This window comes from Quercus suber, unplaced genomic scaffold (assembly GCF_002906115.3).
Source record: "Quercus suber isolate HL8 unplaced genomic scaffold, Cork oak 2.0 scaffold_577, whole genome shotgun sequence".
In the NCBI taxonomy this organism is placed as follows: domain Eukaryota; kingdom Viridiplantae; phylum Streptophyta; class Magnoliopsida; order Fagales; family Fagaceae; genus Quercus; species Quercus suber.
This window is the reverse complement of record NW_027070022.1, coordinates 201990-218507: the sequence shown is the minus strand read 5'-3', so window position 1 is coordinate 218507 and position 16518 is coordinate 201990. Positions and strand designations below refer to the sequence as shown.

Here is a 16518-nt window from a genome sequence, read left to right as displayed (position 1 = left end):
GAAACAAGACATGGTGTATGTAGGAATCGCTTGAGTGACGGCCTTAATAAGAATTTCATGGCCCACTTGCGACAAGAGCTTCTCTTTCCATCCCTTCAATTTCTTCCAAATCCTTTCCTTAATGAGACTAAAGGACTTCTTCTTTGCTCTGCCAACCAAGGAAGGCAATCCCAAGTACTGTTCATATCTCTAGATTGCAAGTATCCCTAGGAAAGTTTTTAGGGCTTCTTAAACCTCAGGAAGAGTATTAGAGCTGAAAAAGAGGTTTGTCTTACCTCTATTAATGCTCTGCCCTGAAGCTTGCTTGTATTTATAGACGATAGATTGTATCTTTACACTTTCCGAAACTGTGGCTCTACAAAAGACAAAGCAATCATTGCGAACAGTAAATGAGAAACTCATGGACCAGCTGGACATAAAGAAACTCCACTTATTACTCCACTCTCCTTAGCTTCTTCAAATAGAGCATGTAAACCTTCCATCACCAATAAGAATAGATAAGGCGAAAATGGATCGCCTTGGCGCAGCCCTCTAGTCGGAGTAATAAAGCCGTGGGGTTGACCGTTGATCATAATTGAGTGTGTGACTGATCCAATACATACAACAATTAGGTTGATCCATTTACGGTTGAAGCCCATTTTTTCCATAATCTTTTCTAAATAGACCCACTCAACTCGGTCATAGGCTTTGGACATATTAAGCTTCATGGACATGTATCCCATCTTTCCAGTTCTCTTAGTCTTCAAATAATGCAGTGTCTCATGTGCAATGCAAATATTATCAGTAATAAGCCTTTTTACCATAAAGGCACTTTGAGTCTCTGAAATCAGATTAGGCAGCATGGGTTTTAACCGATTTGCCAAGACCTTTGCTATCAATTTGTATAACACATTACTCAAACTGATAGGCCGAAACTCAGTAACTCTCTTGGGGCTTTTGGTTTTTGGGATCAATGAAATGAAGGTGTGATTTAGGTTTGGAGGAATGATACCTAAATTAAGCACTGAAATGACTGCTTCCAACACCTCCACTCCAATTTTCTCCCAGAAATTCTTGTAGAATAAGGGAGGGAGACCATCAGGTCCTGGGGCTGTATCTGGCTTCATTTGCTTGAGAGCTAAATGCACCTCCTCCATTCTAAAAGGCCAGAGCAGCTCAGTATTCACTGCATCTGACACCCTAGGTTCCACCCCACACAACACTGTATCCAACTCAATGGGGTTTGCCATGGAAAAGAAATTTGAGTAGTGTCTAATAAGCATCTCCCCAATCTACTCCTCCCCCTCTATCCGCTCCCCTTGTGCATTTTCAAGCCTCGAGATAAAATTCTTCTTATTTCTCTCCGTTGCTCGACAATGGAAGTACTTAGTATTTTGATCTCCATACCTTAGCCACTTTGTTTTCGACCTCTGAATCCACATACGTTCTTCCAACTCCATCAACTTTTATATTTCCTCAGTATGCAATTTAACTCGGGAATGACACCTTCCAGCCATGGATTCACCTTCTGCCTTAACCAATTTCTTCCTTTTTCGGGCCAAAGCCAAACGGACATTCCCAAAGACATTTTTATCCCATAGTTTAAGTTGTGTTTGACACTCACCAACCTTCCTCATTACCTTGCACACTGGATCACCACCTGAACTCATATCCCATGTCGAGTGGACCACTCCGCATCGCCCGTCTTTAAGCCACATGGCCTCAAACTTGAATGGTTTCTAAGCTTGGTAAAACCGGGTTTTAAGGTCATCAAACACTAAATGAGGTAACACAACAAAACCGGGTTTTAAGGTCATCAGACACTAAATGAGGTAACAGAACAGCACATGCATGTGAGTATTATTTACTTTGTTTTGTTCTCATATCAGAGGTAAATAATACTCATGCATTTGCTGTTCTGCTAGATTCTGGATTGTGCAGGAAATGAGTTTTTGGTTTCTTGCCATAAGCCGACAAGTAACTGAAACTTGATCGATTTGTTATGTAATGGAGTGGGGTTTTGAAGCAGAAGAAGAAAATTATACAGGGAGACTGGAAAGAGGGATTATGGTCATTAAAAAAAAAAAAAAGAAGGAAAAATATTATTTTGGTCTCTAAATTTTATCAAAATTTTGTTTTTTATTTTTGAATTTTAAGAAGTTTATTTTTTGGCCCTCGACTCTATTAAGAGTTTTTTCAATAGTTTAGAGACAAAAATAGGGATGAAAAAAGAACTTTTGTCAATAGTTTAGAGATGAAAAAAATTTTTAATAAAGTTTAAAGACATAAATAAAATATTTTCAATAGTTTAGGAACTATGAACTTTTCAATAGTTTGGGGATAAAAGATGAACTTTTCAATAATTTAGGGACGAAAAATGAATTTCTTATAGTTCAAGATGAAAAACAACTTATAATAAAGTTTAGGAACCAAAATAGTTTTTTCTTAAAAAAAAGAAAATTTTCCTAACAAATCTTTTAAGCCTAAGCCTCTATTTGGATATAGATTATAAATGAAAATTATTTCACTATTCAACTTATTTTTGCTACCAGTCATGAGCATCATTGCACTTTTTGGTACTATTCATAAGTCTCATTGTACTATTTCGACTAACTTTTACCTTTATTTATAGTACTTTCAACAATGAGTTTTTAGTTTTAACAAAATAAACTGTATCTAAACAGACCTTAAATGAAAGTGTTTTTCCATCTTATTCAATGTTTTTTCTTATTTCTTAGTTTCTTTGTGAGAATGGAACCCGTTGGCAATTTCAACTAAATATATATATATATATATTTTGTAATTAAAACTAAATTTCTACTTATTAAAACTTAAAAGAAAAAAGAAACATGCAAAGATTAGTTATGTCCATTGCTCTTGTATCATCTGAAGCATGCAAAGATTAGATACTGAGTTAGGAATTTGGACGACCCTTGTTAGCGGAGGTGGTTTTTGAAGTTGCTAGCTCCTTAGATCTCAAAACCCATATTCATTTTATTGTCAAAAGTTGATTAATTTGGCGACTAAACTCAGTGATAAATTTGCACACTTATATTTTATGGGAAAGAGATTTGATCGTTATATTCTCTTGTTGCCTAGGATTAACCAACATGAATGATCTTCACTCCTCTTTTGCGTCCCAATTTGATGCTTATAACTGAACAGAATGATGATAAAGGAACTACTAATTTTGGTTCACAGCACTATCCTTTGAATTTGTGTGGACAACATTGGATCCACGAAAAGTTTTATAGGTCCGTGCATAGCGAGCTATATATACATGACCTTAGAGATTTCTGGTTTGCTAGTTTTGGACATTTGTGGCATAACCTGTCTTCACTTCAGTCACTGTTTGGTACCGTGTTTTTCTTCAATGCTGTAACAAATCATATGATTCACATTTTTCCCACTGTCTGTCTTTTCCATTTCCACCTTTGTGCCCATTATTCAACTTTTCATAGCGCTTTTATATATATCATTATGAGACTTTAATATGTGTTAATTTGGTTATTAAACTTCAGATTTGAATATATAATTATAATCCTCTTGGCATAATTATTTGATATGCATGTGATAACAATAATATTTGAAAATTATTGATGAGGTGATAGAAACCATCTTCTTAAAAAAAAAAAAAAAAAGTGATAGAAACCATATGTACAGCAAATAATTAAATCTGTTCGAATTTAGTTGAAAATATTAATGTTAATTTCTCACCAACCTTATGTCTAGGAAGTAATTGTTCAAACCAAAAGTGTAAAAACCAAAGTACCCTAATGTCAAAATAAAAGAAGATGATATTTATCAAAAAATCTTATTTTGTAGAACCCCCATGATCAACATGCATTAATGGTATCCGAAGTATTATGCTTTAATTTTTCACACAGTTTAAGGGTTAATTTAGGGAATGTATCTGACTAAGTTCCTTTTGAATAAAAGGAGCAGAAAGGATGGCATGATTTAAAAATACTTTTCCAAGAATTAAATCTAGTTAATTCTTGTTAAGTATGATATAATTTTAACTTATGGCTTCGACTTTATAATGATTGTGCTTTACCATCAGGCCAAGACATCAATCAATTGTTAGTGTAAGCAGAGATCGAACTCAAGATCTTTTATTCAACAACAAACAAATTTACATGTTAAGTTAATTGAAACCCACAATTAACTTCCTCTTAGAGAAAATCGCACCCACTCATTGCAACCCATAGATGATAGATATCATTATATGTCGCACGAACTTTTGTTTAATTTTCTACGGCCCAAAGCACGGCTAAAAAGGGAGTCACATTGTATGGACAAAATTGATTTACCAAAAAAGCAGGGATTAGCTTTGAGATCCTTTATGGATTTGGTGTGACCTTACAAGTTGTATTTATTCTTGACATCTATGGTTAAAATTTGACACATTAATAGGGTTGCCATGTTCGGTTTGACTCATGAAATAATGGGCTATTTTCTGTCATTCTTTTGCTTTTTTACCTTTTTCATTTTTAATAATTGTCGGTGTTGCATTTGTCCCTTACTCTTAGACTATTTTGAGTGTTCTTCACAATCAAATACCCACGATAAAATTATATTATATATATATATATATATATATTATGTATGTATATAAAAACCATGATAAATATCGCATGTGTAAGACATTTAATTTTGAATATTCCAGAGTAAAATATAATTGATTTTAATAATAAATTCTTTCACATATGTTCACTGCCACTACCCTTTAAAAAAATAAAAATAAATGGGGAACCAAAATTAAGTATAGAATTATGAATGATAGTCTCTCGAAAGCTTGGTCTTTAAGCAGAATATATTATTCTTTCAACTGTTTAATGCATTATTATGTAGGCTTGTTGTAGCACTTTTGATTTGTAGCAACAGTTATTCTTACTTGCTTATTTACATGCTGGTAAGTGAATATATTCTTTACTTTCTTGGGAGTTGACTGATGAAAAGCAAGGAGTCTGATGTATCTTAGGATACTAAAGTCTAAAATTACTTTCATTTTTTCCTTATGCTGTACCTTCCTGGTTGGTGAATATATTCTTCACTTTGTTGGGCGTTGACTTATGAAAAGCAATGAGTTTGATCTTTGATGTATTCTTGGATGATATATATATATATATATATATATCTTTTGTTTGTGGTATCCTTTTTTTTTTTTTTTTTGAGAAAGTTGTTTGTGGTATCTAGTTGGTTAAACTTTAAAGGATAGTACAGTACTGGTTTTTATATTTAACTGTTATTAAATAAGTGAAGGAGTGAGGAAGGGCCATTGGGTAATAGATAATACTGATGAGTGATGACACTATAAAAGGGGAAAATATCATTTTTCCTCTTAAACAAGGCATGAAGTAGGGTTGATGAAGAAAATAGGATTAGTCTTATGTGCATTCTGACCTTATATTTCTTTTGGGCAACGTTGGTTACAATTTAGAGAGAAGAAAGAGAAGCAAAAGGAGACAGATAAAGGCTTAATTTTTTAGTAGAAATTGGCGCAGTGGCTTGGCCAAGTTTATGTCTGACATGCATGAAACAAGTCATGCTCAGATGTTAAAATATTTGAGGCTCAACGCTCAACATGCCACTTGAAATTTGAAAATACAATATTAAAATGGTTGTAGCTCAAGCTGCTGAGAATATAAACCAAAGTTTTTGTCTTGCATGGATGAACGCATGTGAGTCAATTTGGGTGTCCCTATTTAAGCAAAAGAATTTTTAAAAGCTTTGGAATCTGTAAGCCATACAATAGAATATGATTCCCTCCCAAACTATCAATAATGTCTTATTATACTAGTTAAATTGTTAGGGAGTGGTTGAAACATAAAAATGTTCCACACAAACCACCAAATGGGTGTTCTTTTGTTAAGAAAAATATTGTTGGGAATAGGACAAGGAGAGAGGTTTACTAAGATGAAGACTACACAATGAAGTCATTTAATATTTAACATTCATGCACACTTTATTATTAAAACATACAACAGCACACATCCATGTCAAAACCTGATCTACAAGTTTATTTTATTTATTTTGGTTAATCAGGATTTGTTCAGACAAAAGTGTGACAATTTCTTTCACTTCTAGTACTAACTACTAAGCTTACTAGCAAGCCAGTCCTGAAAATATTTGTATGGTTGGTATCACAGGGAACTGTAATACTGCTGTTTCAACCAGCAGAAGAAGCAGGGAATGGTGCAAAAAGGATGATAGGGGATGGGGCTCTGGAAATGTGGAGTCCATTTTCGCAGTTCATGTATCCCATGAACATCCTACAGGTATCATTGGATCAAGACCTGGTCCTTTGCTTGCCGGCTGTGGGTTCTTCAGAGCTGTAATTAGTGGCAAAAGGGGTCAGGCAGGGAATCCTCACCACTCTGTTGACCCCATTTTAGCAGCCTCGGCCGCGGTTATCAGCTTACAGGGTCTTGTTTCTCGCGAAGCAAATCCATTGGACTCGCTGGTTGGTATATTTAAGGACAAAGTTTTATTCTAAACCAATTTGGAAGAATCTCCTACAATCCATTATCGTGCGCTTATTATTTGTACTGTGTGTGATTTCTTTTACTTTGCTTTAATGGTGAATTTTCTGTTGGCTGTCTTTTTGTACTCAGGTTGTGTCGGTAACATCGTTTAATGGAGGTAACAACCTTGACATGATCCCGGAAGCTGTTGTGCTTGGTGGTACTTTCAGAGCTTTCTCCAACATAAGCTTCTACCAGCTTCTACGAAGAATAGAAGAGGTTTGTCTTGGAACCAGTCCTATAATTAATGACAAAGACTTTACCAAATATTAGAACAGGAACCTTTTTTTTTACCTTGTCTGTTTATAATAGAATTATAGAATAGAACCCATCATTGCTCGGCTGTGGGGACCTGCCTTTTATCGAGCAAATGAAAGAAAACAATTGTTTCCTTGACAAGGCGGACCAGCAGAAATTTATTTCAAAATGTAATCCAGAAATGACTATTGTGGGTCCCCTTATTTTTTTTTAGTGATTCTTCATTCACAAATCAATTGAGCTAACAACAATCTTCACCATGAAAAACAGGTAATTGTGGAACAGGCCAGCGTTTACAGATGCTCAGCAATGGTTGATTTCTTTGAAAAGCAGAACACAATATATCCCCCACTGTGAATGACGAGAAAATGTATGAGCATGTGAGGAAGGTGGCCATTGATTTGGTTGGTCCAACAAATTTCAGGGTTGTCCCTCCGATGATGGGTGCTGAGGATTTTTCCTTTTACTCTGAAGTAGTCCCTGCAGGCTTTTTCTACATAGGGTAAGGAACGAGACATTGGGTTCTACACACACAGGACACTCACCTTTTTTCATGATAGATGAAGACGTTCTTCCTATAGGAGCTGCAGCTCATGCCAGTATTGCAGAAAGATACCTCGACAAACATGGATGATGTGCGCGAATCAGATGCATTTTTGCTGCAAGTTTAAGATAGAGGCGCACAAGTGACACAGAGTCCAATCCATCATGCCATTGCATGCTCTATAAATTTTGGTCTAATTGGGGTTTAGGGATGGTAGGTAATAGGAAAAACTCCTCCATGCTATGAAGAACCAAGTAGAGGATGCTCTGCCTCTCGGTGCAATTGTAACTACTGGTTTGTTGTTATTACAGAAAATACTCAAAANTTTTAATTTGATTTAGTTGGCTTTGTTAAACACCTTTAATCTTTAGTGTCAAACTATCAATATGATAGTATGTGAAAATGGTTATGAGTCTCTTTAATCATCCATTATTTATAAATAAATAAATAAATCACACTTTCGTACATTCATCTCATCTGATCCTTCCATAACACAAAAATGATTTCGATGGTGTAATATCTTAGCTAAGGAAATTCGTATCATCAATTTATCTAAATATTATTATCCTTTTTTGATAGTGACGAGAAAAGTTAAGATGTTATATGCTGATAAAATTTCCTGATGATTCTTCTTAGATTTTAAGATATCATATCTCTGACACATGTTTGACTTATATTTTTATGAAGGATTGTACTACCAAACATAAATAAAATGGATAGAAATACATTATTATTCCATGTGATGGATTATGGGACAAGTTCAGATCCCAAAGTAAAAGTTGTACGAACTAAAATAGCGGCTTTGATAATTTTTGTATCTCACTCAATGGCTTCATTTGAATCTTGTTGGATTTCTAGCATTAAGAGCCCCCCCCAAAATAATGTATACTCTTTGTACTTGTCTTTGGCGGTTCTCTACTTCTCACTCTTTCTGTACTTTGTGTTTGGGGGTAATTATTATACTAGCTTTCAAGTTGCACCAAAATTTGGTTAGTATGGAAAAAAAATATTGAGCGAACATTATGGCTAATTATTTGTTGCAGGAAGCTGTTGAATGGGAACACAAAAGCAAAGTTGCCGGCAAAATGCACGCTTGTGGACACGACGCACATGTTGCTATGCTTATTGGTGCTGCCAAGATCTTAAAGAGTCGCGAACATCTTTTAAAGGTTTGGCTTCACTTCGTTATTTCAAATAAGTTTTTTTTTTTTTTTTTTTTTTTTTTTTGGTGTTCTTGAGATTTGAGTTCGATATTCACCGTACCAAAAACTAATTATTGTTTTGGTCAAATAATAAAGTACAATTATTAAAAACGGATGTCATAAATTAAAATTCTACCTCAAAAAATAGGTCTTTCTTTTTTCTTTTTCTTTTTAGATTAATTCAAATAAGTCAAGTACCTTTAAAGTAGGATTCCTTTGATTTGAAGTTTCAACTAATTTTCCCATTAGATTACGCCTTAATTAAATGATTATACACACTAATTTTTCTAAGTAGCTGTATGCTTTTCAAAGTCATAAATGTTTGAATAGCTTTTTGAATATTTGCATGTTAGGTAATTAATTGCTTCTGAAAAGCCCATCTAAGTCTCCCCTAGTTTCTCTTTTCTCTTAACAAAGCCAACTAAATCAAATTAAAATAATTTTGAAAACACCAAGTAGTAAAAAAAAAAAATTTTCCTTAAAATATAAAACCCAAATGAAAAACCAAAAAAACTAGCAAAAAAAAAGAAAAAGAAAAACCAACAAATTTATATAAAAGAAAAAGAAAAAAGAAAAAAAGAAAAAAAGAAAAAGAAAAAAAAGCCCTTCAAAAGTTGTAAATTGCAATGATCTTTTAGATTAGAAAAGTGGGGGGGAAAAAAAAAAAACTGAGTAAACCCAATAGTCTTAGTCCCTATTGAAAAAGAAAAAGGAACCTGAATAGGAAGTGCATCCATGTCAGCTCTGATGGCCACAAATGGAGGGGAACCAGTGCCGATCCAAGCTCGAATACCAGTTTTAGCCAAAGGGTATTTGTAAGTGATATCCATGCGGTCCAACTCGTCTCGAATCAACTTGCTGGTCTCGACTTCTTCGAAAGCCAGCTCAGGGTTCGAGTGAATCCTCCTCCTCAAACTTTTCAACCACTCCACCGTCTCCGGCCGCCGTGCCAGTCCCAACACCGCCTCTTTTGTCCACACCTCACCCTCAGTTGATGGTATTAAAGGAGACCCAGCAGTGCTCTTGTTTTTGTGGCTCGATGATGAAGGCCTCAAACTCAGACCAGTAGTACAACTACTACAGCTTGGATCGAAAAACGACCTGTCGTTTTCCGTTGTAGTTATTGGTTCTGCGAGAGGGATTATGGAATTAAAGGTGAGCATAACAACAACGATTGAGAACATCATCAAAAGAAGTTTGTGAAAATTCATTTTTTTTCACAGAAAAGAGAAAACAACAACAACAACAACAACAACAAAGAGAGCTTTGAAGAAGAAGAAAATGGTGAGAAAGAATTTGAGCACGTGGAGATAAAGAGGTAAAGGATAGGGGAAAGGGTAATAGAGCACGTGGGAGAATATGTAACGAAGGGTAGTGGTAGCGTGGTACTAATTTAAATACTATATTAAGGGAAGAGGTTATGTGGGTTTTGTTTGTTTGTATGTATGTTTATGGTTGATTGATTAAGGCGTCGAATCGCAGCTCATGGGTCCCACCCATTTTTTTGTGGACCTCTTTCCTATGAAACGTATGGACTTTTTTTTTTTTGGCCACACTCTCCTGCTTCGATGATAATGATGAATTGATGATGATATTTTTATTCAATTTCTTTTTTTTTTTTCTTTTTTTTACTTAGGAGATTGGAGAATAATATTAAAAAATGTCACCTCATGAATTTTTTATATAAGATGATGAAAATGGGGCCTCTTATCTCAAACTCACATTTTTACATTTTAAACAATATTATACACATTTTTACACATTTTTCACACACATGTATTTAAAAAAATTACAAACAACATTACTCAAACTACTCTACCAAACACCCCCGTAAAATTGCGACATACCACAAACATAAAGTAGTATCTCTCTATTAGAAAAAAAAAAAATCTCTAATTTTAAACAATTTATATATATATATATATATATATATATATATATTTAAATAGGGTAATTTTGAATATATTATATATAAAGTAAAACTTATTTATGGTTCTTTAGGTGTAGTAAAGTTCTAAATTGAATTCTAAATATGTTTAATATGATACTATTTTTTTATTAATTAGAGATTATATTAATTTAAAGCAGTAAAGGTTGGACAAAGCCTCTCAAAGCACTTTAACATCTAGTTCAACTTCTATAGTTTGAAAATTCTTTGCAATGCAGAGCTTCAAACCATCTCTCAAGGCCTACAATTCAGCCTCCATATTGGTTTCTATTCCTATAGATCTGGTGGGGGTGCAATCAGGGGAGGGGGGGGGGGGAGAGGTACGCCTGGACCGGGGCGGAGAAAAGAAATGGAGTCGTCACCTAGATTAGGTCTAAGAACCATATATATATAGCAACCTTCATGGAATGACTGATCTTACTACTAGAGTATGGGTTTGGAGTCTAGGTACGGCTTGGGAAGGTTTTAAGCACCCAAGACCGCCTGACCCGTGGGTCGGCTTCCACTCATTGTGTCTTACATTTTAATCTTGTTAAAGGCATATTAAACATTGTCATTTTAGACTCACGCACACACTAACATACATCTATCATGGCAACTCATATCAAACCTAGCATACATCTATCACATATAGCATCCATTACATCTAAGGCAAAAACATGTATATATCAAATCAAGGCAGAAACATAGGCATGGTAAGATCAAAACAACATGTTCACATCTTCATAGCAAATCTAGATTGCACGTCTAATATACATCATATCCATCATATCCACAACTAGATTCATGTTTTCATGTCCTCACTCCATCACAGCACTTATGCATCAATGCATGGTCATATGAATGCGTGTTCATGGAAAAACGAAGGAAAACATTAAAGGAACCCTAATCTAGCATGTGAAGAACAATCAAACAAACAAACAGAGAAACAGAGACTTACAAACAAAAAGAGGAATAAGGCAGAGGCATATTATATAAGAGAAATGAAGAAATAGAAGCAAAATGGTCGAATTAGGATTTCTAGGCCTGGGTATGCGTGCTTATACATAAAGCATGCGTGCGTAACTCAGATGTATCTATACGCATGCAAAAAGCAGGCAAATGGATACACATCTCAAAACTCTAACATAAAAAAGCAAGAACACAGCAACTCAGAAATGAAAAACTAACTTAACATGCTTTACATCAAAAGATAAAGAAAACCTAAACTAAGCAGACATATTATAGCACAAAAATAAGCGGCAGAAATAGAAATAAAGATCAAAACGAAGAAAAAAAAAGAAAAGAGGTAAGAAACTTTATACTTCAAAAAAAAAGCTCATTGGCTTGATTTTGACCATTCTTCTTAGTTAAATCTATTCACAATCAAATACAAAAGTGATTAATAATTTTAAAACTCCAAGATTAAGGCCAGAAAATGCCCTAATTAGAAAAATATTGACTTGAAAATGTTTTGTAAAAAACTCCTTCTTTGATTAACTATTTCTAGTGAATTTTGTTTATATAGTAAGAAAATAGGTTTGAAACGACTCCCAAACAATGTGGGATTCGTTCCAAAATTCATCTTTAATGTAGAAAAACTTGCCTTTCATAGTTTTTGGAACCCTAACATGTGTACGCGTGCCCAGGGTTTCCTTAGTCTTTATTTTCTAAAAATAACTTATTTTATTCATAAAAAGAGCTATATTTTTCATAAAACATTTTTTTCAAGTCAATTTCAATATGATTGGGCCCTAAACCAACCTTGGGTTTTAGAATTTCAACATCATTGTGGAACGGGAGCTTGAGTTGTAAGGGGTTCAAAATGCAGTGTCTACATCTAGAAAAACCGAGCACTCACTACCATTATGATCTCGAATGATACCTCCACCTCCTGCCATGACTAGATTCCCTAAAGTTGATCCATCCGTATTCAGTTTGTACGAATTTAGCTCTAGTTTTTTCCACCTCACATTAACCTGACTTCAAGTAGCAACTTGCTTAATACGCCCTGCATAATGATAAAAATTTAGAGATAGATTCCTCACTTTTCCATCTGACCTGTAGTTTGGTTCCTCTTTTTTGAAAAATATCTTGTTTCGATGAAGCCATAGACTCCAAATACCAAATGCAAAGAAGTGGTTCCATGGTAGTTTCAGATCTTCAGAGGTCACTGCTAAACACAAATTCTTCTTCAACTAGCTGGATAAATTAGAGTTTAAAAAAATTACCAACACAGCAAGTGTAACCTGAATTTAGTCAAAAAACTTTAGCAAAATTATAATCACGCAGCACGTGGATAATGGTCTCACTCTCTCTACCATAAAGTTCACAAATGTTTTCTTCAATAATACCTCTAGTCATAAGCAAATCTTGATAGGGAAGCTATGTAAGTAACATTTCCACACAAACACCCGAATTTTTGGGATAGTATCAAGTTTCCATATCCATTGCCTAGAGAAATACTTAGGAGACTCTAGTCCACCATTAAAAAGTTTATAGGCTAATTTTCCTTTAAAATTGCCCGATGGAGAATAAGCACAAGTCAAAGCATCAGTACACATAGGAGATAAAGGCATTGAGATTGCCTTTGTTTTTAAAAAGATGCTAGGAGGGAGAACAAAAGATATGCAATTGGTGTTCCATGATGCCTCATGGGTGACATCACTAACCATGAAAGAGTCTTCATTACGATTGAGAGGACTATAAATTAGAGATCTTAATGCCCTATCAGATAGCCACTTATCATGCCACAAATTAAGAGTACTACCTATTAGGACATGTGATTCAATGTTAGGAACATATGTCGCTACTTTATGTAATTGGCTAATCCTTTGACAAAACGCACTTTACTTGTAATTGGGCAGATCTAGGATGTGTTTAATACTTCAAGAAACAATGTTTCAAGTTCAAGTGTTAAAGCCATGCAAGTCTGTCCAAGAATCAAGTAATGAAGTGTTGGATTTTAAAGCTCAACAGCTAGCATCTATCGAGGTTTAAAAGTTACTGAAGCTTGTGGCTCGATAGCTAGCTCGATAGATGGCTATCTATCGAGGTTTATGAAAAACAGATTTTTAGGTTTGCTTTGCATCCAATCCAAGAGTATATGTTTAGGTTTTCTTTTTTCACAACCCTAAACATATACAAAGATTATTTTAAGAACCGTCAAAGGTTGCATAATTGCACAAGTGTGAAGCAAAGTTTTGTTTATGCAAATTGTGACCGGAGACAGAATTTTCAGGTTTGCTTTGCATCCAATCCATGAGTATATGTTTAGACTTTCTATTCTCACAACCCTAAACATATATAAAGATTATTTTAAGAACTGTCAAAGGTTGCATAATTGCACAAGTGTGAAGCAAAGTTTTGTTTATACAAATTGTGACCGGAGACAGAATTTACCATAATTCATCTTTCTCTTGAAGAAGCTGTTATGTTTGTACATCGTAGAGTTTTGTGACCAAAGAGCTTTTTGATCTTCATCGTGTGATGAACTGAAGAACTTTGCAGCCAACATCTTTCTCAAGTTGGTGATTAAGTTGCGTACTGGGATCCACGCATCTATTGGTTAATCACATACTAGGAGCCGTGCATTAAAAATGAGAGATTGTCACTACATAACAAGTCCAATTGGGTATTAGGATAAGGGTTCAATTGTAGGTTGGTATAAGATACTGATATTTTTTTACTTATAACCGCTTGTTTTGCCGTGTAGGTTTTTCCCATTCGTAAACAAATCACCGTGTCAATTTATTTTCCGTTGTATACTTATTTATTTGGTGATTTTTTGTGTGTTGCCACATACATTGCATGTTAATTTGATTAATTAATAAACTTGGCTAATTAATCGATTAATATTTCACAATGGGTCAATACATTCTTGGCCTATCACTACCAATGCCTACTTTCCATTTGGAACCTTGTAGGAAAATGTGATAACCCCTTCTTCATTCCTGCCTATGTTCTTGAACAGTTCCTTTTAGGATTTTTATACTTACTCCTCAACACTTTGGCCTATGGTTGTTCTCTCTCTGTATGTAGCCTCCAATTTAATTTTGTTAGCAAGGCCAACTTTTTTGGTTTAGTTGTAGATATTCTCAGTCCTCCCCATCTCTTTAGTCTCATAACTTTTTCCTAACTAACTGTGTGTAGCTTTCTCTTCTCCGCAATTGTACCCCATATAACATTCCTACTGATCTTATCTATTATGTCCAAAGTCTTCCCAGGAAGCATGGTTCCTTGCATAACATATGCAGGTATTGCAGAAAGAACTGATTGAGTTAGTCTGTTAAAGTTTGACTCGTCTTGCAAAGGACAAAAGATGAGCCTTCCATCTAGCACGTTTACTCTGAACTCTTTCGATGACATAGTCAAAATCATGATTGCTAGAACCTGGAAGTTTTAATGGAAAACCCAGGTACTTCCCAAGATTTAGGGTGGAATGAAGATCTAGACAAGAGCCAAGCACACCTCTCCTATCTTCAGATACTCTTAGTCTCGTACAAATTGACTTTTATAATATAACATCCATGAGTTAGTTCTCACACTAACACACCGAGTTCTTTTTAATTAAATTACAAATTAAGTCTCTAATTTTTACTTAGTTTTAATAAAGTTTTTTTTTTAAAATATTTTTTCATTTCAAATGTCTACTTTTATTTACTTCTAATATAATCATTTCGTCCAATTCTATAAAAAAAAAAAAAAAAAAAAAAGGGTAATTGTCCCACATTACTTAAGAGAGTATGTTGTGTGTAGTATAACTTGCCCTACTCTTCTTTAAAAGTTATCATGGCTTTTGAGTGGATTTGTGGTGTGCCTTTGTTAGGAATGCTATAAGCATATGGATAATAATTGTTGTATTGAGATTTAGTTAGTTAGTTAGTTACAATTTCAGGCATTTTAATCACATTTAGCACATACTGGAATTATTAATGCACATGGGGAATAATAGAACCAATAGGATGAGGCCATGTGGGCCAATGGGATTAGAGCTAGTCTCCTATAAATACATGATTATAATCCAACATGAGATATCAATTGAAGAATAAACCAACTTCTTAGTGCATTAGTGCATCTCTCTTAATCTTTTTCTTTCTCTATGGAGAGTGACTACCTCGAATTAAGTCAATTTTCCTACAATTCCCATAAATTCCTCTATAATTCCCATCCAATCCCATTAGGAACCACCGGATTCCTAACAGCCTTTGTGTTAGAACCCCCTTCCTTCTTTCTTTTGTGTGTGTGTATGTGTTTGTTTCTCCAAAAAAAAAAAAAAAAAAAAAAAAAATTGCAAAACTACACTTTTCTCTCTATGACTTTTATTCTTTCTTTTGTGTGTGTGTATGTGTTTGTTTCTCCAAAAAAAAAAAAAAAAAAAAAAAAATTGCAAAACTACACTTTTCTCTCTATGACTTTGATCAATTGTCATTTTAATCCACCAAATTTAAAACTTATCATTTTAATCCTTTAACTTTGATAGCATGGTCACTTTAGTCATTTTGTCCACTACCGTTAAAAAGTTGCTCCATCAAAACATGGTTTAACATTTTTAACGTAAAAATAATAAATTTAGAGATTATTTTGTTAAATTTTTAAATCCAAAACAATGGCAGACTCTAAATTTAGTAGATTAAGATGACAATTCTTCAAAGTTAATAGATTAAAATGATAAATTTCCAACTTAATGGAATAAAATAATATGCAATTGATCCAAGTTAATAGACTAAAGCAACAATTTTTAAATTAAGTAGATTAAAATGAAAATTCATTAAAATTATAGGATGTAAAATGTATTTTTGGCTTAAAAAAGACTAACACTAATGTCAAGATTGGAAAAAACTAGACAGAACAGCTAAATTAAAACATATTAAAGTTAATGATTGAAAAAAATAAAACCCCCAAACTTGAAGCATTAAATTAAAGTGTTAAACTTGTAGACATGAAGGTTGAAGGCTGTGAAATAAATTTTCATGGGCATACAGGGTCAAAAGAGTCTTTACAAAATTTAAATACAGTAACTTAAGTGTTGTTTTTTAGGTTCTTTTTTTAAAAATTCAACTATATGACTATTTAATTAAA

The 16518-nt window shown here is 34.0% G+C and overlaps 1 protein-coding gene across 1 annotated transcript; it reads left to right on the top strand.

Moving 5' to 3' along the window:
* Nucleotides 1-6050: 6050 nt before the first annotated feature.
* On the top strand, nt 6051-7628 carry LOC111986913 (IAA-amino acid hydrolase ILR1-like 6; the record flags this gene model as incomplete). Its single annotated transcript, XM_024018610.2, is given in 6 exon segments — nt 6051-6210; nt 6213-6445; nt 6597-6725; nt 7035-7113; nt 7116-7265; nt 7268-7628. Coding segments are annotated over 6 exon segments (882 nt in total), but the record flags the coding sequence as incomplete, so codon positions are not given.
* Nucleotides 7629-16518: the final 8890 nt, after the last annotated feature.